The 22,079-nt window shown below is 38.6% G+C and overlaps 1 protein-coding gene across 1 annotated transcript in view; it reads right to left on the reverse strand.

The window, feature by feature from the left end:
* The window catches only part of LOC120416870 (mucin-3A), a 200,331-nt gene that overhangs the window by 9,329 nt on the left and 168,923 nt on the right, over positions 1-22,079 (reverse strand). Inside the window, exon 3 of the mRNA XM_052707165.1 lies at positions 5,731-6,103. Within this exon, the coding sequence (XP_052563125.1) occupies positions 5,731-6,103 (373 nt within the window). The remainder of the gene's footprint in view (positions 1-5,730; positions 6,104-22,079) is intronic.

Consider the following 22,079-nt stretch of genomic DNA (forward strand, 5'->3'; position numbering starts at 1 on the left):
AAAATACCAAATTTAACAATAAATTTGATCTATGTCAATAAAACTTAAAATATTTAACCCATTTTTATAAATTTTCATTGCATACACTTTGTAATATAAACAACTTTGTGGACTTAATGTGAAAACTTATCACCAGTGTTTGATAGATATTTTTTAGCACTGCCATGCATTTTTTGAAAAGCGATTTTTAGAAGCTTTCAAAAATACATGTCAAAAGATTTCCAAACCGTTGTAAATTTAAAATTTAAAATTGTCTTCAAAAAGTACTTATGATATTCTGATAAAGTGCAACATTTTTAAGTTACACATAGCAGTTTTTAATTATTTTTATTTTATTAAAAAGTGCTACTTGTTTAAAAAAACACGAAATTTTAAAATGATTTTTTTTTTTATTCTGAATGAAGAAACTAGAGTTTTTTTTAAAAGATCCTATAAACATATGTAAGACAATAGTTTATAAAACATTTGAAAAGAAAACTTGAGAAATGACCCTTAATTGCAGATTTGAAAAATACATATAATTTCCCTTAAAATTAAATATTTTGACATTAAGAAAAATGGAAGGATTTAAAAAAAATATTGTTGTATTTATTCCGATGAAAAAACATTTTTTCGGAATTCTGAGTAAGCAATCAAATCGGGCTTCCAATTTTACAGTAAAGTCTATTTAACACCAAATTTCCAAACAATCATCATTTCAGGCTGCAAATTATTGAGAAAAAAACCTCTTTTTTGAATGTTTAAAAATGGAAGGGGTCGTACCGCCCCACCGTCACGAGATATCGAAAAATGGAGCTTGGATTTGTAATCAGGGACAAAAGTTACCCTTTAGGACAAAGTTTCACAGAAATCGAAAAGGGGTCGGGCTGTGTGAGTTGGCGTAGAATTACCCTTACACATTGCAGAAAATTATTATCTCAGATCGTTTGACACAAAAATGGCCACGTTCGTCACTTTTTATTGTTTTTTTTTTCTTCCCGTAATGCGACTCTTCTGGACCACCAAAGAAGAAAAAAGTCATTAAATGTGGTCCTTTTCGACGCACTTCCGTATCCTTTTGCACTGCCGCCACAAAGAGTAAAAATAAGTTGCCCACCGGCAAGTTTCATTCCAGTGACGAATGATTTATCTCGTGTCGTTTCGAGGTTCTGGAAAAAGGCTTTTCGACGCCCCGTCCCCTTAATGGGCATGGTAATTGGCACTCGGCCCACAGCCTGAACGATGTCTTTCGCTCCCTAAAAAGTCATAAAGACACGCAGGCGACATGCAGTTTTGTGTTTCCTTGTAATGGGGGCTGTCCGGCCATAAAGTAAAGTATCGTGCCCCTCCACCACACTTGATGGCGTTTGAAAGTGTCCAGGAAATATGTCATTTTATGCGTGCGCGGGAAATGTGTGAGCTTTATGGAATGGAACACGATGTATTTCTTCGTGTTGCACTTAAAAATTTTGATGGAGGTTAAAGGTTATGTTTGGTCTTAAAATGTACCCGGAAGGTGAACATGCATTTTTGGCTTCCTCTCCGAGGAATGCCATATAAAATCACTTGAAAATTGGCCAAAAAATTGCACCTCGATTTCTCGGAAATGGCTGAACGGATTTGGACACTTCCGGTTGCATTCGATCCCTCTTAGCTTCCGATAAGTCGCTATTGAAAATCTTCCCCGTAGCCCTTTCCTGTCAAAAGATATTTACGAAAAACGATTTGCAAACCTAAAACCGAAAAACAAAAAACGATGAAAATTTTTCAAAATTGCTTCATTTTTGCATAACTAGGTAGTCTGGAATGTCCTCCATCCGTGGCTGAAACGGGACAAAAATCCATTGAAATTTGCCAAAGTTACAGCCACTTTAAGGAAACTGTTTGCATTCAGCCGCCTTCAAATCGACTAAAACGAGGCCAAAATTAACCAAAATGTCGGCATGTTGCACATTTTTGTAAAGCTCTTTCAAAACCCAATCCACTGAGATACATATCTCGACGAATTATTAAGCTTAGTCGTTAATATCTGCGGTAAACTGCTATTTTTGACGATACCAATGCATTATCACATGCTGGTTCGCCCATCCGGCTAAAAAACCCAGAACTATTATACTTCATTCGAAAGCATTTTTCATCGTGCTTCGAATGTCATCTTAGGAAATAAAATTCCCTTTGTAAATCGCGTCCAGCATGCAAAGATTCCACCCGACCTCAAATCAGGTCCAGAATAGCCTCAAAAGTCGAGCGGCCGGATGATTGCTCGAAAACTCAAGTCGAGCACCTTCCGGCCGGAAGATTGCTCGACAACGCGCAGAGAGAAAAAAAAAAACAAATCAGCTCAGAGAGAGCGAGCGGGAGAGAACGAGATTCGAACCCACGGGCAAAAATAAAACTCTGGGGCGCGCCCTAGCTCACTACACCGACTCGACTTGCTGAGAAGAGTGCAACAAGAACGCGACCAACTGGTCGCAATTGGTTTACGGCAGATTATTTTATTTTGGGGGAACCCGAGTTTTGGCTTCCTCTCCGAGGAATGCCATATAAAATCACTTGAAAATTGGCCAAAAAATTGCACCTCGATTTCTCGGAAATGGCTGAACGGATTTGGACACTTCCGGTTGCATTCGATCCCTCTTAGCTTCCGATAAGTCGCTATTGAAAATCTTCCCCGTAGCCCTTTCCTGTCAAAAGATATTTACGAAAAACGATTTGCAAACCTAAAACCGAAAAACAAAAAACGATGAAAATTTTTCAAAATTGCTTCATTTTTGCATAACTAGGTAGTCTGGAATGTCCTCCATCCGTGGCTGAAACGGGACAAAAATCCATTGAAATTTGCCAAAGTTACAGCCACTTTAAGGAAACTGTTTGCATTCAGCCGCCTTCAAATCGACTAAAACGAGGCCAAAATTAACCAAAATGTCGGCATGTTGCACATTTTTGTAAAGCTCTTTCAAAACCCAATCCACTGAGATACATATCTCGACGAATTATTAAGCTTAGTCGTTAATATCTGCGGTAAACTGCTATTTTTGACGATACCAATGCATTATCACATGCTGGTTCGCCCATCCGGCTAAAAAACCCAGAACTATTATACTTCATTCGAAAGCATTTTTCATCGTGCTTCGAATGTCATCTTAGGAAATAAAATTCCCTTTGTAAATCGCGTCCAGCATGCAAAGATTCCACCCGACCTCAAATCAGGTCCAGAATAGCCTCAAAAACGTCTTAGCCAAGCCAAGACAAGTCAAGTCATCTCGGGAAATGACAATATGTTATGTGTTCTTAGATACCTATCCTTGAGCTATCGATCGACTCCGTTAGCGATACACTTTTTACCCTTTCTTAAATTTTCGCTTTAGCTACGGAATGTGAGAGCGGAATGCGAGAGAGGGAGAGAGTTTACGGAAATTATGACTCGTTCGAGCACTGCATTAGTTTTTACGCCGTGACAGCATTAAACAGCTCGCGTGCATTGTTTACATGGATTTTCGTCGACAGACCGTAGGCGTATTTTAATTTTTTTTTTTTTTTCTTCACAACTTATTTTTATTAGGTCCTTTTAGGTGCTACGACCAGGTTAGGACCGAGGATCAAAAATACAACAAATAATAAATAATAAAAAAAAAACGTAACTGAATCAGATGATCATTTTCTCGTGCCATGTGTCAGCAAGTGTGCGATCACGTCAATCTGTTCCTCGGGTGTCTTGCACTGCCTCAAGCGAACTCTGTATTCTCGGTAAATGGCCCACAGCTCCGACTCGCTGTACAGCATCCGTTCACCTTGTTGCTCCTTCGGGGTTGCACCGGCGTCGGCGCCAGTATTTCCTTGACTTCTTCCTGCGGGACGAGGATGTTTATCTTCCGGTACCGCTCCAGGTAGCGGAGGAAAATCCGCCGCGGTAAACACGGCTCCTGCAGGAGTCTGTTTGTCCTTCTTCCATGCTGGCGGCTTCGGCTTGGACGCCTGCTGCCTCGACTGGATGAACTGCGCACGTTTGGGACAGCTGCGGTCCAGACCCTCGTGGGATCCAGAACAGTTGACACATTTCTTGGCTTGCGTTTCTTCTGCTTTGCACTTTTCTGTGTTGTGGGGACCCCCACAGCTGCTGCACCTGGGCTTGAGATGGCAGTTACTGGTTCCGTGACCGAACTGCAAGCAGTTCTTGCACTGGGTCACGTGCGGTTCTTTGTTCCGGTAGGCCACCCACCGGACGACGACTGGTCCCACTTTCTTTACCTTGCTACTCAACTCCTTCAGACTGGTGTGCCCCTTGGGGAAGAGCACGATGAAAGGCGTCTCATCGATGGCGGGAAGCTGCTGCTTCCGCCTGATGGCGTGTACTGCCAAGACGTCCAGCTGATGTTCCGTCTTGAGCAGCTCCTTGATGTAATCCGGTTCCACGTTCGGGAGACCTCGCATTACTACCCGGTGCGGTCTCGCACTGCGCTTTCCGTGCGTGTAGAACTGCACCTTGTTCTTCGTCAGGTGGGCTTGCACCGTGTCGAAGTCGTCGCTCGAGAAGCACGTAATTTTTGTGCCGTACCGCGTCAGTTTGTGTTCCGGCTGGACATCACACGACGACATCACCTTCGCAAGGCGGGCGAAGCTCATTTCTTTCACCACCAGCGGCGGCTGCTTCTTCTCCCCGGCCGACTTGCCGGTTGCTGGTACCACGGGGATGGTTTTTTCTGCTGCTGGGTTCGCATTGTTGTTGTTGTTGCTCTCCTCCGCTAGCGGGCTGAACTTGTTGTTGCTGAGCAGTTTCTCCACATCGCCGTCGTTGCCGCCATCGCCGACGTTGATCTCCTCCTTAGCCTTCCTGCGGCGAACCTTGACCACGGGACGAAATTCGCCCCCGTCCTCTCCTCCTCCTTCGGAGTCTTCCACCTCCATGCCCGTCGCCGCCTGCGTCTTGGGTTGAAACCCGTCCGGTTTCTCCCACACACTTTTCCTCAAGGCCGCGTTCCAGTAGAACGTCCTTCCATTCTCAGCCCTGTGCTCCGTCCACTCACTCTCCACCGTCGCGGCCGCCGCCATGGCCGTCGGCGAAAGTTAACAAAACACCGTCAAAAACGCGCTAAGCTAGCTCGAAAGACGACCAAACCCAACGAAAGTTGAACAGGGAGTGTCACAACGATTTTAATTTTACTGGGATAGAATAGCATTCGATTTAGTAAGCCTATAGACTATATACATTATAAAGTAATATGCTTTCTATCAAAAAGGATCGCAAAGTTATTACTTTAAATTGTTTTAAAAATCCATTTTAAATCCTTTGCGGTCGTATAAAGTGTCATGGTACCCAGAAAATTAAGCTTTATAATTTTATTTTTTTTTCATAAAATTATTTTTATTAGGTCCTTTTCGGTACTGGGACCTGGTTAGGACCGAGCTTTATCATTGTGAACAATAATATTAGTAATTTAGTTGAATTTTAGACCTCAATCAACGGATCGTCTATATATATTCAATGTATATTATACATGTACATTCTCAATTCATAAATTTGTGTATGAACCGAGAAGAGGAAGCCCCCATTCACCTAGGTGGATTAAGTAACGTTTTATTTTTAAGGAGGGTCTACTGAAAAGCTTACAAAGAAAATTTCTTTGTTATTCTTCTAGTTTTATTGATAAATTTCGTAATGGTTCGAGATTAGTAATCAGTGAAGAACATATAATTTTTTATAATTTGTTTTGAAAAGCCTACACTTTTCCAAAATTACCAAAAAATACTCACACTCGCTTAGATCCCCCTTGAAGGCACTAAAGTAGAAGGCCAGCCCGACGACGCACAGCACGGCCAGCACCACGAGGAAGGCCGCCGTCATCAGCAAGATCGACACGGACCGGAAGTTCTTCTGCTGCTGCTGCTTCTTGCCGTACATCGACGAGGACAGGTTCCGGCTGTCGCGCCAAAGTCCCCACGAGGTGTACCCGTAGTGGCTGCTCATGCTCACGTCCGTCGGGTACGAGTACTTGCTCATGTGGGTGTACGGGGCCGTCCCGCCGCCGCCACCGCCACCTCCGTGGCCACCGATGACCGAGCCGAGGCCACCGCCGATGATGGACCGCCGGCCGAGGGTGTTCTGGTAGGACGAGTAGTCCGCCGCCTGGAGGGGAGATAAACGAGAGAAAAGAACATTATAGTTGAAAGCAACATTACGGAGAAAATTATCTGACAGCACGGAATTAGGATTGACTTTGTACCTCAAGTTACGGAAGTTTACTTAGCGCGATCAATTCGAGTTTTTCTCTTCGTTGTCGTGCTATTTTGTCGCACAAGAATTTTGTAAAGCTCTGAATGCCTCACCTTTTGACCTTCACAGATCCCCAGAGATATTCAATTTAAAAAAAAAGTGTATTGTTGCCACTCTTCATATGAAAGAAGCTTTAATCTCATCGTGCTATCTTGACACCTCCTGAAAATTGATGAAACAGCGACAAATGGCCAAAGGGATTTTAGGGCAGAACGCGTTTGACACACGTACATGCCAAATTCAACCAAACTTCGGGACAATACACAGAATGGTCAGCTTAACAAAGCGTGTTTTAATTGTTTACATTGCGTGCTCTTATTTTAACAGCAACGAATTATGCTTAATGTGTATATAAAATAAATACAATTGTTTTTTTAATTAAACAAAAAACAGAAAATAACCGCCTTCAACTGTTGAATAACTAAGAAGACAATACAAAACCTTAAGAACTGAATTGAAAGAGTTCCCCCAATCATTTCGATTGTTTGGAATCCCTTAATTACTACCAATCCAACATTTCCTTTGTGATTGTTTTCTAAACCGGAGTGGAAGGGTCAATCAATTGTCGAGAATGTAAAAGGTGTGGAAGCAAAAAGCTACATTGTTGACCAAAGGGGACACTTTAGAAGTGGGAGGTGTTCTTTCTACTTCGTGTCTACCGGACAGGTAATGAAAAACTCTACACTCTAGTTGTGATAAAGCAACACCCCATTGTTTTTGCTTGTCCCTGGAAAACACGATAATTCAAACAGAGTTGGTGATTTTGGTACGATACCACAAGAGGTGTCCTCTTCTGGTGGAATTGATCAGATTAATGGAAGCGCTAGGTACGTTCAGCAGTTCAAAGTACCAAGCGTTTCCATGGAATGGACAGAAGCTTTCCTTAAAACTAGCAATTGAATGCAGCATGGAGTATGCAACTTCGGCTTTTCCAAGCTGAAATTTCGTTCGTTTTGGGATGAATTGGGACTGTTTGGAGTTTACGTTTCTGGTATTTGCCAGCCACCAGTCATTTACTTCAGCAAGTCGACGCTGTCGTGCTATCTTGGCGCACGTCGCTTTTTGACGTTCCGAGAAAACGGGTTTCAATATTTGACCTTGAATAAACGATAGCACACAATATAAACAATAACAAACACGTTTTGTTTGGTTGACCATTCTATACACTATTCTGACCTGAAATCCCTCTGACCAGTTATCGCACTTACATCAATTTTCAGGCTTTGTCAATATAGCACGACAAGATTAAAACTTCTTTCATACGAAAAGTGACAAAAATGCACGGAGTTTTTTCGATTTTTATTGAATATCTCAGGATTGAAATCGAATTTTGGGGATCTGTGAAGGTCAAAAAGAGAGGCATTGTGAGCTGCTCAAAATGGCGTTCTTAACTCAATTTGGCCCAAAATGCACGTGCGACATGTTAGCACAACAGCGACGAAGTGGGACCTGCTACAATCGAACTGAGGAATGCTCACTCATTTGCATCAATAGAGGTTATGTTGCTTTCCGCTGGGAAATCCTTGATACCAAAGCACACCGTTTGATCTTTTGGAAAAAAACATGGAAACAAATTTCTAGGAAACATTATTGTGTTTTTTGTGAAGTGCTTTAGTTACTTCAAGAAATAGTATTTAGGAGCAATTGCAGCCTAAAACAGGAATTTTGCAGGATTTTTTTTCTCGATCCTCTCCGATTTTAATTGAAGTTTGTAAACGTGTTTCCTAGGCTTATAACGCCATTTTTGTTTATAAGGAGTCAGTTATACTAGAGAACGATATTTGAATGTGAGTTGTTTGATAAGTGTTGTCTCTCGACGCCAATGCGTCGTACCAAAAAGTACTCAGAGCACTAAAATAAAAATACACGCTATTTTAATGCGACTTTTTACCATTAAGGCTTACAATTTTTCACTAATTTTTTTGTGGAAAAAGTCCAAGATTTTGCAATAAGCCTCACGAAACATGCAGGATGCTAAAAAAAATACAAAAATCCTTTTTCAACACGTCATAAAACGTACATAAAAGTCTCCAAATGACCAAGTCCTATCCTTTTGAAGATACAGAGCAATTAAAAAAATGTTAGCAATTTGTCGAGGAATTTTAGGCCATTTGGATTTTACAGCTCAAACAATATTTTCAACCGCAAAGCTTATCCAATTTACCATAAATTTGCTTTTGAGCACATTTCAAATTGACTTTTTTGTTTATAAATCATTTGGAATCGCACACATTTAAAATACTTAACTTTTTTTTCTGTGAGTGATTCGAAATTTATTTTGCACTTTAATTTGAATTCACAATTGTGAATTCAATATGAATCGACAGAAAGATTTGCTAAGTGTTAAAAATATCTGTACCTTGTCAATTTCTGAAACTAAGCTAAAATTATATAAAAACCGAAACTTTGAAACAAAAATTATTATAAATTGCTTTTTTAATGATGCTTTAAATTTTGAGCAGTTTATGCGTTTTTTGTCCCCTGATTATTTGGGTAATTTTAAAGGAAGAGGGGTCTCGTGGCGCAGGGGTAGCGGCTTCGGCTGCCGATCCCGATGATGCTATGAGACGCGGGTTCGATTCCCGCCTTATCCACTGAGCTTCTATCGGATGGTGAAGTAAAACGTCGGTCCCGGTTTCTCCTGTCTCGTCAGAGGCGCTGGAGCAGAAATCCCACGTTAGAGGAAGGCCATGCCCCGGGGGGCGTAGTGCCAATAGTTTCGTTTTTTTTAAAGGAAGAGGGAACTTATGAAATCTACTGGCAATGCTGATGCTGATAGCTGTAAGTTCATTTATACAAATTTGCTCAGTTCTAATTTTGACATGAAAAAATTAGTGTACTGTGAATTCAAACAGAAGAATATTTTTAAAAAGAAAAAAATAATTCAGGGTCTGTTCATATTTTATGTATAAATTGAAATTTAAATTTAAAATCTGAAAATATTCAATTCCAGGTCAATGCCACTGAGAAATTTTGATTTTTTCCTGGACAAAATCAATACAGTGGACTCTCTTGTTGTCGATATTGAAGAGACCGTCGAGAACGGAAGGTATCAAATTATAGAACGAAAAATCAAAGCATAATACTTAAAAGGACTGGAAAAATTATTGACAGCAGGAGCTATTTTGATTTTGAGAAGATCGACAGCCAGAGTTTTGACTGTATTACATAAGCCTGACATCAACTTGAATTTCAAGATTTTATCATATTTACGAGTTATTATGGGTCATTTGAGCAATTCTCGACGTTTTCACAAATCGACTTATCACTGTATTTTTTTATATTTGGATGAAACTTTGTCCATCGTTTTCTTAGGTCTAAATAAACCTTTTGAGTCATTTATTTGTCCACACAAGTCTCCATACAAATTTTAGGGTTGTTCATAGAAAGGTGTCATGCAAATATTCGTAAATTAAAATTTTGAGAAGGAAATTAATGATCAAGTCACCAAGTCTTTGGCAAAGTTGAATGTCATGACTACTGAGAAAAATCGATTTTACAAACTTGTTTTTTTATATGTTTTAGTGGTCATGGTAATGATTTTATTAGATTGTAATTTTTGAAACCTTTCGAAAATTCACTCACTGGTATAAGGAGTCTAAAAGCACTTATGTGCATTTTTGATAAAATGTCATTGGACATAGCCATTTTAAAATTAATACATCTCGAGTTGAAAAAAATAACATCTGTTTTTTTTTTTTCAGCGTTTGTAGTACCTACTAGATCTCCCCTTTCGAAGGCAACCTGGCGCTAACAATTTGGCCTTCCAAATCGACTTTTCAAAAAACGAAAATGTTTGTTTTTTTAAAGCTCTAAACTGCCCATGTTCGCATAAATGTCCCATATGCAAAAACAGCAAGCTGAGAAAAACGCATTTGAAGTTTGTCCCATACATAAGCCTATGTGTAAAGTTTTCGCGAAAAAACTGGATTTCCTCCAGATTTCTAGAACAAAGTACTGGATGTTATAGGCTTTTTGGAAAGAGCTCATGATTTTGAACCAAACTGCATCAATAACTCAAAAACGATGAAAATGCATATGGGACATTTATGCGATCAGGGGCAGTAAAAGGGCTCTCTGAAACTCAGATAGATAAAATTTTAGTGTTTTCGACAAAGTTGCATTACTTACAAGTTAGATTTTCATATACACCCTACTCGTAAACCAACCTAATTTTCAACCAGGCCAAAAGATGTAACTTCTCATTTGAAACAACTCTTATCAAGGCACCAAAGCTCCAGAACTGAACAATTTTTCGGAAAATCCATTTTCTACTTTATTTTTCCTTCAGGACCACTGTGCCTTGTTGATCTGACCTTTGGTTGGACCTTTCAAAGCATTAAAATTACGAAAAATAAGTGTTGTTAGGTACTGCCCACACAGCAAAAAATTTCCGTGTAAAATCGCATGTAAAAGCATGCACATCACCTTTGTGATCAAAAGCTTGTAATATTGCATGAGATAACGTGTACACAAAAAGCATGTACGCAAGAAAAAAAAAAAAGATTTCGCACACCTCAAAAATATCATCAATCCGGTGAGAGCTATCTCGCCGCAGTGAAATTGTAAATGCAGTAAATTCAGTATACGGCGTACGAGAAACCTATTGCTACATTGGCGTTCAACCAAGCTTCAATAAGACGGTGAGATAGCCGAGATGGTTGGGGCGCGGACTTGGTAATCTGAATAGGGCTCTCTCCAGATTGATGTTATTTTTGGAGTGGGCAGACCTGATTTTTACTTCTTTTTTCTTCCTTCTCATAAAATATTACATGCTTTTTCTCACAAAGGTGATGTGCACGCTTTTGCATGCGATTTTACCATAGGATTTTTTGCTGTGCATTCGGCCCTCTGTTTCAATCGACGATAACTTGGAAGCTGTTGATTCGAATTTGTATGTTGAAACGTGAAACTCGTGTGAAGTTTTTCAAACTTAAAAAAACATATTTTCAGATTTTTTAAATCTCGACTTACTTTTTAAGGGCCAAATAAACATTTCCCCAAAAATTTAGGGGGCAAAAAACCATTAATTGTTGAAAATTAATGTTTTCATTGAAAAAAGTTGTGCGATCTATTGTTGAATATATAGAAATGCCTTATTTACCGATTATTTACTGTTCTTTATGGATTTTTACAAATTTTAAGGTTTGGTCCACAGTCTATACTTTTTTCTCCAAATTTATTAAGTTACGCTTGAAATTAAAAAAAAAGTCTCAATATGGGATTTTTGAAACGTAAGCAGTATTATTGTTTTGCTAAATCCTTTCTTTCCTAATTCTATCTAAAAACAAAAGTTAACCTTCATCTCAACAAACGTTGTTTTTGTGTGCGTTATTGTTTAGATCTGCATCTCAATGCACCACCCCGCATCTGTCATTGTTAAACCGAGCATTTCACCAACAGTGTTTGTGCACCATCGTCTGAAACACATTCCACTCAACCAAATGTAATGGATGCTCCGTCTTACACTGTGAAGAATATTCAAACTATTTTCTTGAATTTAACCTTGAATTTTTGTTTTTTGTTGTTTTTTTGTCTATCTTGGAAAAGCACTTTTCTTGAAAATTTCGCAAGTTTTGTGAAAATATTCCTGAAAATTTGTTAGCACAACTCTGCCCAAAATTAGTTTAAGCTGTGTTGGCATACAACTTGTGTAACCCAACCAACCAGCAACCAGCAAAGCTGTCTTAACCAGACAACGAACAAACGACGACGACGACGAAACCATTGCCGCCACCACCACCGACTAGAACCGTTCGTGTATTAACGAAAACGCTTCTCGCTCCACTGAACTGATCAATTATGCATTATCAGTTTGTGTGTGTCAGTGGTAGTGCAGTGCACCCAAGTGCAGCATCCCTTTATCCATCTCATTCTCGAGTATATGCGAATCTACCACACACAGACACACTCACAAGCACAAACACATGTGAATTTCCACTCAACACAATCAGATTGTTTTTGGCTTCGTTGGTTGGGTGCTAATTTAGTTTTTGGAGTTGAAGTTTGTGCTAAATCAATTATGTGGAAGTTTGTGTGCGGCTTTTGTGTGTGTGCTTGTGTGCGCCCTTGGCTTCCTTTTGTGTGTGTGGGTTTTTGTGCACGTGGGCTTCATTTGCGGGAGCGTGCTGCATGTAATTGAAAAAGTTTTGCAATTGATGCCGCTACTGCTCCTCTTGAAACGAGCGAGAGAGAGAGTTCTGGAGCTGACAGGATAGTACTAAAAATGGGAGTTGAGAAAGCCACACAATCGTTACATTTTTGGCAGTGTTTTTGTTTGACATGCAGCAAACAAAAAAGTTGATTTGGGGTGGAATTAACTTTGGGGAAAAATAAAGAGAGCAAGATGATTAAATCAAACTTTATATTTTTTAAAGTTATTGAAATAATTAATTATTTTATTTTTAAAAAGAAATCAACAACTTTATTTCAGTTTCAACTAAAAAAATTCCAACCAACCACATTACCATGCTCATATTTCACTCCATAATCCGTCCAATCCATCCCAAATCCCGGTGACATTAATCATTTGTCTGTTTTTAAAAACCTGCCAGCAATGGCACACGTGGAATGAACTCATTCGCGGAAAGGGTCCTGGTTCTGTTATCCCGTTACGTTTGAACTCCGGTGAAAGCAGACGTCCTAGGTCCTCGCGGGACGAGTTTATTTTCGCTCGCTGGAATAAATCCCATCAATTGCGTCTGATGGTCAGCGGCTTTAGTTGTGGTTTGGTGACCAACACACACACATTCGTGCAATATATGGAGCGTCAGCTGGGTGCGATCGTGGGAAAAGTGGTGACGAGGACCAGCACACTAGAGGTTGAGAATGAAAATGGAATGAATTCGCTGTATAAAAAAAACTGTTAAACGATTTTTTGAGCGTTAATCCGATTAAAAATTTAATTTTAACGGAAACTTTCGATTTAATCATTCTATATCATGATATGATCCTTCACTGAAATTAAAAAAAAAAGTACCAAATTCCTAAATTCTAGGAATTTTGCCTCCTTTCCTTATAAAGTAATCCAAAAAACAACCCGATACTTTTTTGCCTTTCTTACAAAAGAAAGGTTTAAGGTTTGGTTTTGGAAAAATGCTTCTCCCAGAAATCTTAAAAAATTCGTACGCGGTGAGGAATCATCCCAGAAAAAATCTTAATTCTAAATTGATGGTTTAGATGCGCTCTTTCGATGGAATTTTGGCCCGAAACCCGGAACTCAAAGTCTGATTTTTGAGAGCTCTTTTTCTGAAATACTTGAGCGATGTCTGTATTAGGGTGGCTCGACATGATCGATTTTACAGAACAGGCATTTTCCGGTCCCATGTGCGCCCTGACTTTTTACGATTTTTTTATCAGCCTCCTTTTGCGTGGCAGGTCTAATTTGCGATTTGTACTCTTTTTCGCCCACTTTACAGTGATCAGAAAGGTCTTAAATAGAAGCTAGAAATGGTTTGACACCCTGTAGATGTGCCACCTTGTCTTCCAACCATGTCAAAATGTCTTGGAATAAGTAGCTTAACAACTTTTCCTAAGACACCAACGCTTTAAAAGGTCACCAGTAGAAGTTAGGGCTTGGTTGACACCCTGTAGGTGTGTCACCCTGCATGTCAATAATTTTAAATAAAAGCCACATTCATATACAACAACTTTTCCTAACACACCATTTTGCTAGGTTGCTTCCTTATTACGTTAAAAAATAAGATTTCAAAATATCTACCGAAGTGCTGGCAGTGTTGGCAAGAAATATAATTTTCAGCAATTATTTTGAAATGCCTCTTTTAAAAACTCTGTATCTTTTTCCAGATGCAAGATAGGACCATACTTTTTTCAGGAAAGTTTTAGAGGACATACAGGACTATACTTCAACGGTGTTAGTTTTTAAATTTAGTGAAGAATGAAAATTATAAAAATCAAAATGTAAAAAGAGGGTTTTCCCATTCAAATTTCCATATAAATTTTAATCGCTTTGCGGAAAGCCGGGTCAAATCCAATCGCTCCCAAATTTTGGGGGGTTGTTTGGGGCCCAAATGGGACCGGAAAATACCTGTTCTGATTGAGTTAGTCCATTTTGAATTTTCCCATACAACTTAAAGCCACACTACCATCCATTCGTCGCCTATTCCAACCTGCTAGCATTCATGAGCGATTGATACTCGCAAGCAGCCAGCGAGTGGCCGGAACTGTTCACTCAGCGAACAAAAAAAAAAATTATTTGCTCTACAGCAATTGCCTTGGCGTTCTCGATTGCGAGATTCCTACTCGAAACTAGGTGTCCGAAGGCTTGATTGTTGAGGCAATTGCAAACCTCTTTTTACACCATAGCTTCCATCCACCCCGGGATTCCAACTGACGACCTTTGGATTATTAGTCCAACTGCCTACCAGCGACTCCACCGAGACAGGACCCACCCGAACAGACGGTAATAACTAAATTCATGCCATTTCAATAACAAATACTGTTAAAATAACAAAAAGTGTTATGGAATATTCATACAAAATCAATTTTTGCATAAGAGTTTAATAACAGTTTTTGTTATCATAACAAAATTTGTTATTGGTCTGATATTGGTTGGAAGCCAAAACAACTTGGGAATAACATATTTTGTTATGGAGGAATATCTCCAATTGTTATTGAGGTGATCGGATTAGTTGTTAAAATAACAAAAAATAATAACAAAGATTTCTTCGAAAAATAACTGGAAATGTTATTAGTCTGTTATTACAATAACAATCCAATAACAAAAAAATCATAACGACGAATAACAAATTTTGTTATAAATAACTTATAACGTTATTGGCCTAGTATTTTCAAATATCAAAAAATGTTATTCCCACGTTATTTCCGTCTGCTCGGGCAGGGAGACGACTCCCAACACCTGGACTGAGCTAACGACCTAACCTTTTTTAGGTTAGTCCGGGGCCAACATTTACTTCCCGTCCGACGGAAGGCGTGATCAGACAAATCTCGTCTCGAAAAATGCCACCGGGACCGTCTGGGATCGAACCCAGGCCGACTGGGTGAGAGGCAATCACGCTTACCCCTACACCACGGTTCACGGTACACGGTCAGCGAACAAATATATCGTGAAAATATTTGCCTACTCCGTCGCTCGACGACACTCACACACTACCATGCTCAGCGAAGAGCCATTCTCACAAAATGCCAGAGCGGCAGTCTTTTTGTCTTCACGCCCTCAGTTTGCCATCAATTTGAATTTTTTTTGGTGGACATTTTTTTGAATGGTGTCTATAATGTTATGAAATCAAAATAAATGCAAAATTTAATTGATAACATTGATTTTAAGCAACCCAAATCAATGAGTATAACGCATTGCATCAGAGAAAAAATGTTTTCAGTTAAGAGTGATCGGAGACGATCGGCCTGCCGGAGCCGTTCGGAGACTGAGCCGATCAGAGAGAGAAGGAGAGTAGAAGAGAGAGTGTTCGGGAGCGAATGGTGTGAAAGTGACAAACGGTAGGAATTCATCAGGGCAGTATCGCGTCGCCTGCTATTTGTGCTCGCGAATGGAGTGGTTGATTTTGAGCAATCAGGACCCTTGCTTATGGCTTTAAGTGAGCTTTTTGGATGCCTAATTGACAGCTACAACACCCTTGGTTTTAAATAAGCATGCGATAAAACCGTTTGGCATGGCATTGCAAACTAGTTTTCAAGACTCTCTTAAATTTTTCATAGAACCTCCGAGGCATGAAACCTTATTAGAACCTATTAATTAGATTTCGTTTATTGGTTGCGGTGAATGCCGAAATAAAGGTAATAAGCAATCAAAATGCTACCATAAAACCTCAATAAACCTAGGTTGTGGCTAGTTGGTTTAAAAAAGTTACTTCAGTAGTCGTTGATTATTCTATTGCTCGCTTGCCACATGTTTTCAAGGCCCTTGATGACGTTTTGAAAAGTTCAACTTTTTAGCAATGTTAGTTGCACTATAGGGCACTGCAAACAAGTTACATAATTATCTTTCCAGCACGCTTTTGTTGGGTGGCAAAAAGTATGCCAGTTCTTCACTTTAGAAGCACAAAAAATAAAGTTAGTTTCATAACGAGGTTCCAAAATTTAACTTTAGTCAGTTTTCCGCAACTTCCCATAAAATGTTGAATAATGTTCAGGAAGGACTAAAAATGTTGAAAGTTATCCACCATTTGACTCACTGTACTAACTCCCTCGGGTCTCGCGGACAGTTCGCCGAAAAAAAAGGGTACCAAAACTGGGATATCAAGCGAAAAGCCCTGCGGTTTCATTGACCAACGCGACCAACATATGAGTGGGATTTCCGAGTTTTTTTTTGTGGGGCAAATTTTGTACATTCAGCGATGCACTTTTGGGCATACCTTTTATATGGGTTTGTGTGTGTGTTATAGGGCTAGAAGGTGCACTTACTATATAGTGCCAATACCACTAATAGCTTTTGCATTAGACTGATGAAACTCATCTGGATCGTAAATATCCAACGTGGGAAACCCCGATAAGCTTACAATTTAATACGCTAAGCTAGAAAAGTTGGTGTTTGAATGAAATGATTTTTTTTTAAATTTCTGTTTAAACATTATAATTTAATTTGAAAAAAAAAAATAATAAAAATTTAAATCTGAATTTACTTTTTCTTCAGCAACAGTCAGTCACTGCAGTTAGAAATCGAGAAATCAATTTTTAAATCAAATCATTTCCTCTCCAACAGGATGCACTGCAACCTGGCATTGAGGGTGCTTTCCGGCCCATTCTGGCAACGCCAGCGCCGGCTGCCTCGAAATTCTGCTGAAAAAAAAATCAAACCAAATTGAAATCCGCTTTCCAAAATAAACAACCAAACAAAACGCGGGCCGCGTTGCACTCACTTTTCAGTGATTTTACTTTTTGCTGTCTTCCTTTCGGAGCAATTGCCGGTGCTGCTGCAATCACTTTAATTCACAAAACATTTGTCAGCATCCGACGTTTTTTGTGTGTTGTTGCTCCAGATGTTTTGGATTTGAACAGGTACCGATAGGCAAAGTACTCTGAATTCGGGAAATCGAAATATAGATGTATTAAAATCATTATTTCTTGATATGAATTAGAAGCACAATTTTCAAGCTCAAAATAATAGTTTGAAAATACTACAATTTTGAGGTTAAAATTACTCTCCTGCACGGTTTTCCCTGAGCAGGCATTTTCACCGTCAGCGAAAAAAGAAAAATGATGGAAAGTTTTATAAAACCACACACACACGCGAGAGGCACTTTTGCAATGCATTTGATGCAGTTTCGCAGCCAGCAGTCTCACCCACTACACCTTACTCGCTGGAGTCAGCCAGAAAGCTTGACAACCCTCAACCAGAGGGGGAGAGGAAAAGCCACACATCAGTCTATCGGAAGCTCGTTTCGGCGGTGCTTTTTTTTTGTTTCAACCACGACGTTTCTCCCTCCAAAATGCTGAGCTTTCGATTTCGGAGCGAGCGCGGTTTGAAGTCACACACACACACACTTGTACATACAGGTTGATTTTTTTGGCAAGTTGCCACACTTGGACCGTGACGGAATTGACGATATTCAAATTTGTCGATTTGTGTTCATTGATTTATTTAGAGTGATTTGTGATTTTATTTTTTGCCCATTTATTTTCTATTGTTGTGTTTTTTGTGCTTGTTTGATGCAAAGAAATATGGACTAAATTCGTGGCAATGAAATCACGAAAAAAAAATCTGCCATGATTTACGATACATTGTTTAGCTAATAAGGTCACTGGAAAATGAGCTGAAATTGCTCATGCTTTTGATATCATTGAATTATGTTTATTATTTATGCGTTATTTTGGAATATTTGTATATTTCCAGAAAATCGGTAATGTAGCAAACCAGATTTTGAAGATCAATTAATAAATAATGTTCTGCTTCGAAATCGCGGACGCTTCGAAACCTTATCGATTTTTATTAATTATTAGGATATAAGTTCGCAAATAAATTGTCAAAACTGTGTTATTTGTCAAATTTATTTCAAAGCTGTAGTCAATGCCAAATCAATTAAATAAAATTAAAGTATGAGTTTACCAAAACTGTGTAACATTTCATAAGCAAATTTTAGTCCAAATTTGTGCGATTTATAAGCAAAACGCGTGCCCGGATTTCGAATCAGATTTTATCAGTCAGGGATTCTAATTACAACAACAGGTAGCTTAAGTGGACAACGTACCCTACCACGTATTTAGTTAAGATTGCGTAGCTTGTCTTTAGTGATATGGATGTACATTAGACTATTTGTTCGAGTTTTTAACATAGAAGAAGGAACGTGCTCACCGATTTTCAAAAGAAGAAATTTTCATACTGCGCCAACCTCATGCATCCAAATAAAACCAAATTCATCAAAATCGTGAATTATGAATAGATTCCTTCGTGGTTCTCACTTTCACGATTTTGGGAATTGACTTTTTACTGTGTTCTCTCTCTCTCTCTCTCTTTGCTCTCCCTCTCACTCTAATCGGGTAGTACAGAGAATGGCTCAGAGAGGCTGATTGCGCTATGTCGCTCAAAGCTGGCTCGTAATAGTCTGCGATCGGTTTTGTTTTGATCATTTAGTAAACTGCTTAAAATCAAAGTTATCAAACATGTTTTAAAATTTTGTTGATAATACAACATCAAAGACAAATTTGACAGCGATTTCCACAATGCCAAATATAAATTGACGGCAAACTGTGATAGTGCAGGCCAAGTGAGCGAAGTGAGCGATTCTCTCCTCTCTGAACATATTCGTTTGTGACTCGGGTTGACGGACGGAGTAGGCAAAGAGATTTAGGAAGTATGTGTTTCGCTGTGTGAAGCGATTAACGCGCTGGCAGCAAGCGGGTCATGTTCGCTCGCGAATGGTAGCGCGCTCAAGTTGGCAAAGATGCGTGCGGCGATGAGTGAGTGATCTGATCTTTGAACCGAAAATCAGGATCTATGTTTGACATAGAATGGCTTAGAGGTTTGCAACTCTCCTCATACATTTTAAGTTTTCATACGATCTTTAAATATTAGGCTAGAGTTTTGAAACATCAAACTATTTTTTCTTAAAAACAAATTTAATAATCTTTCATTTGCGTCCAAGACAGCTAAAATCGGATGAAATGGCGTGGAGTTATGATTTTTAGAAAAAATATTTTTTTTGCGAAAATCGACGAAAATTGCCATTTTTCGGACTACTTTACCATGGCGTAGGACACTCTAATGGCCAAACAAAAAAAAGGGTCTAATTATTCGGCCATGGAGCTCCCCGAAATCATGCTGTTTTCGTGGGGAATTGCCACTTTTTGAGCGTGAATTTGTACGTAGTTCCACTCATGCTCACACCACTTATGTTATGTAGTTATCAACTTTTCATAAATTTACTATTGTTTTTTTTATTAAAAAAATCAAAAAATCATTCAGCATCAGAAGTTTTCTCACACGAGATGGTCGTATAAACTGAGCCTCTAAATCCATATGTTTCTCTAATCTGACCGATTTGGTGTCATCGGTAAAGTTGAAGATACTGTTAGGTTGATTATAAAACTGTATTTTTAAACAACATTAAACATGTTTTTTTATTTATTTTTTATGTTTGGCTTCTTTTGCGAGGTTATTTTGATGCAAAATCGAATTCTAGAGAATGATTTTATTTTTGCATTCCTCACCTCACTGAGAAACGGCTATAAAATCACTCAAAAATTGGAATTCTTAAACATTTTTAGAAAGGTATTCAAAAGGCCTTTCCGAGTTTAAAGATCGGACAACTCTAACAAATGTTATAAGCATTTAAGTGTTATTTATGCACTTTTTATTGGTCGGATCTCAGATATTTTGATGAGTACGTTTTCCGGATCTATCAAGCGACCTATCTTTATATAGGTACTTAAAAGACCTTTCCAACGAGTTCAAAACACATCATCAAATTGCATTTAAATTGAAATGTTTAATGACGTGCCAAAGTGTTACATCATAAATGATGTAACATTCGGAAACATTTTTTTGTGTGTAAAATATCCCAAAACTTAACATCCATGTCAATATTCTAAATTGTATGTGGACAATTTATATTTTTTTTTTTCATACCAGTAAAAATAAACAAAACCAAGTTTTTCAGGCAAATAATTATTTAAACTTTCTTCCTCTCAATTAAATTGCCTCAAAAGCCGTTCTGTTATGATGACAAAAATAAGTGGAAATTTGTGGTTTCCGAAATAAATAAACAGAGAAAAAATTATGGCAACAGATATTGTGTCAAAAAAATTTTAATATTACATCAGGAAAAAGTGAATATTGATCAGTTTGTGATAAATTTCCATCAGGTTCACATTATTACTCATTTTTTATGTAAAACTGCCTGTGTGGATCAATCGGACCGCGCACTGGACTCACAATCCAGAGGTCTCCGGTTCGAATCCCGAGGCAGACGCAAAAATTCTAAGTGTTAATATAGGTATTCGGTGCCCTCTCCCCGTGCCATACCTTCACACTTAGGAGACCCGGGAGGCGGAGTCTTGTCGCAAAAAGAACGATACACGCCTGTGGATCCGTTGACGAAACCGCAAGGTTTAAGAGGGCCACATTATAAGGTGTTACGTCGATTCCGTTTTTTTTTTTATGTAAAACTACTAAAAAAGAGGGAATATCGAGAGAAATATTAAACCAACCAAAATTTCAAGCTTCCAAAATTACACTTTTTTCTCAATATAAATTAATCATATAACTTAAGAGAAACACAAATCATAACCATAAATCAACACAGAAAAAATTATGATAATATTCATCAAGAAATGATGATAGATTTGTGTCAAAATCTATGTGTAAATATTACATTAGGAACTGGTAAATTTTCATCAGTTTCTGATGAATTTTTGATCAGGTTCACATTTTTACACATTTTTAGGTGAAATTACTCAAAAAAGAGGTAATATTGAAGTACACCCAACCGGCGGTCGCATGATTTTGATGCATGGCAGCATGAAAGTATATCAGAATCTGCATGAAAACTGTCCTCATGCATTTTTTGCGATATAGGGGTATGACATTTTTGCCCGTTACCGACAATTATCGACATTACCGACGGCAGATTGATTGTATTGCAGAAAAAAAAACCTTAACAGAACGAGGATTGAACCATCAACTTCTAGGTTGCTGATCCGACACGCTACCACCGCGCCATGGACGCTTGATGAATGGAGAGAAACAGAGCGCGAACATAATGTTCTCTCTAGATTGTTGCTCGGGGACGCGCCAGCATTCTATGTGTTGGTGAGAACTGCAGATCGCTGACGTGTTTACACGCGGGCAAAAATGATCTATGGGCTTGCTGCAAAAAATGTAATAAAATATAACATTTTCTGCAGCAAATTCACTGTTGCAGATTTTGAGATATATTTTTCGTTTGGGTGTAATTAAATTTTAAACCTTCCAAAATTCAATTATTTTTTCTGGGAATATATAATCAATTCGGTTATTCTGAAAGCAGATTGAGATTTATTAGGCAAAATAACATAAAAAAACAGTCCATATTTTATTGCTGTAGCTTTTTTGAAGAGCTTTTTTACATTCCCTGAAATTTTTCTCAATTGGGCGCCCCTATAATACAAAAAAAGTAGTTAATATTTGTTTTCAAAAACATTACGGTAGAAATATTCAAACAGTGATTTTGGCGCCTCAAGTATTTTGCATGAAATACATTTTTAATATTTTAATCCAAATTATAAAGTTATTCTGTAAAACTACTACTCCTACTACACTACTTACACCTTTGGCGCCCTTTCTGTTCTAAACACCTTATACGAATTTTATAATAACATGACTATTTTGTTCAATCATCGATTTCGGCGCCCCCCT

The sequence above is a fragment of the Culex pipiens genome, chromosome 2, assembly GCF_016801865.2.
Source record: "Culex pipiens pallens isolate TS chromosome 2, TS_CPP_V2, whole genome shotgun sequence".
NCBI lineage: Eukaryota > Metazoa > Arthropoda > Insecta > Diptera > Culicidae > Culex > Culex pipiens.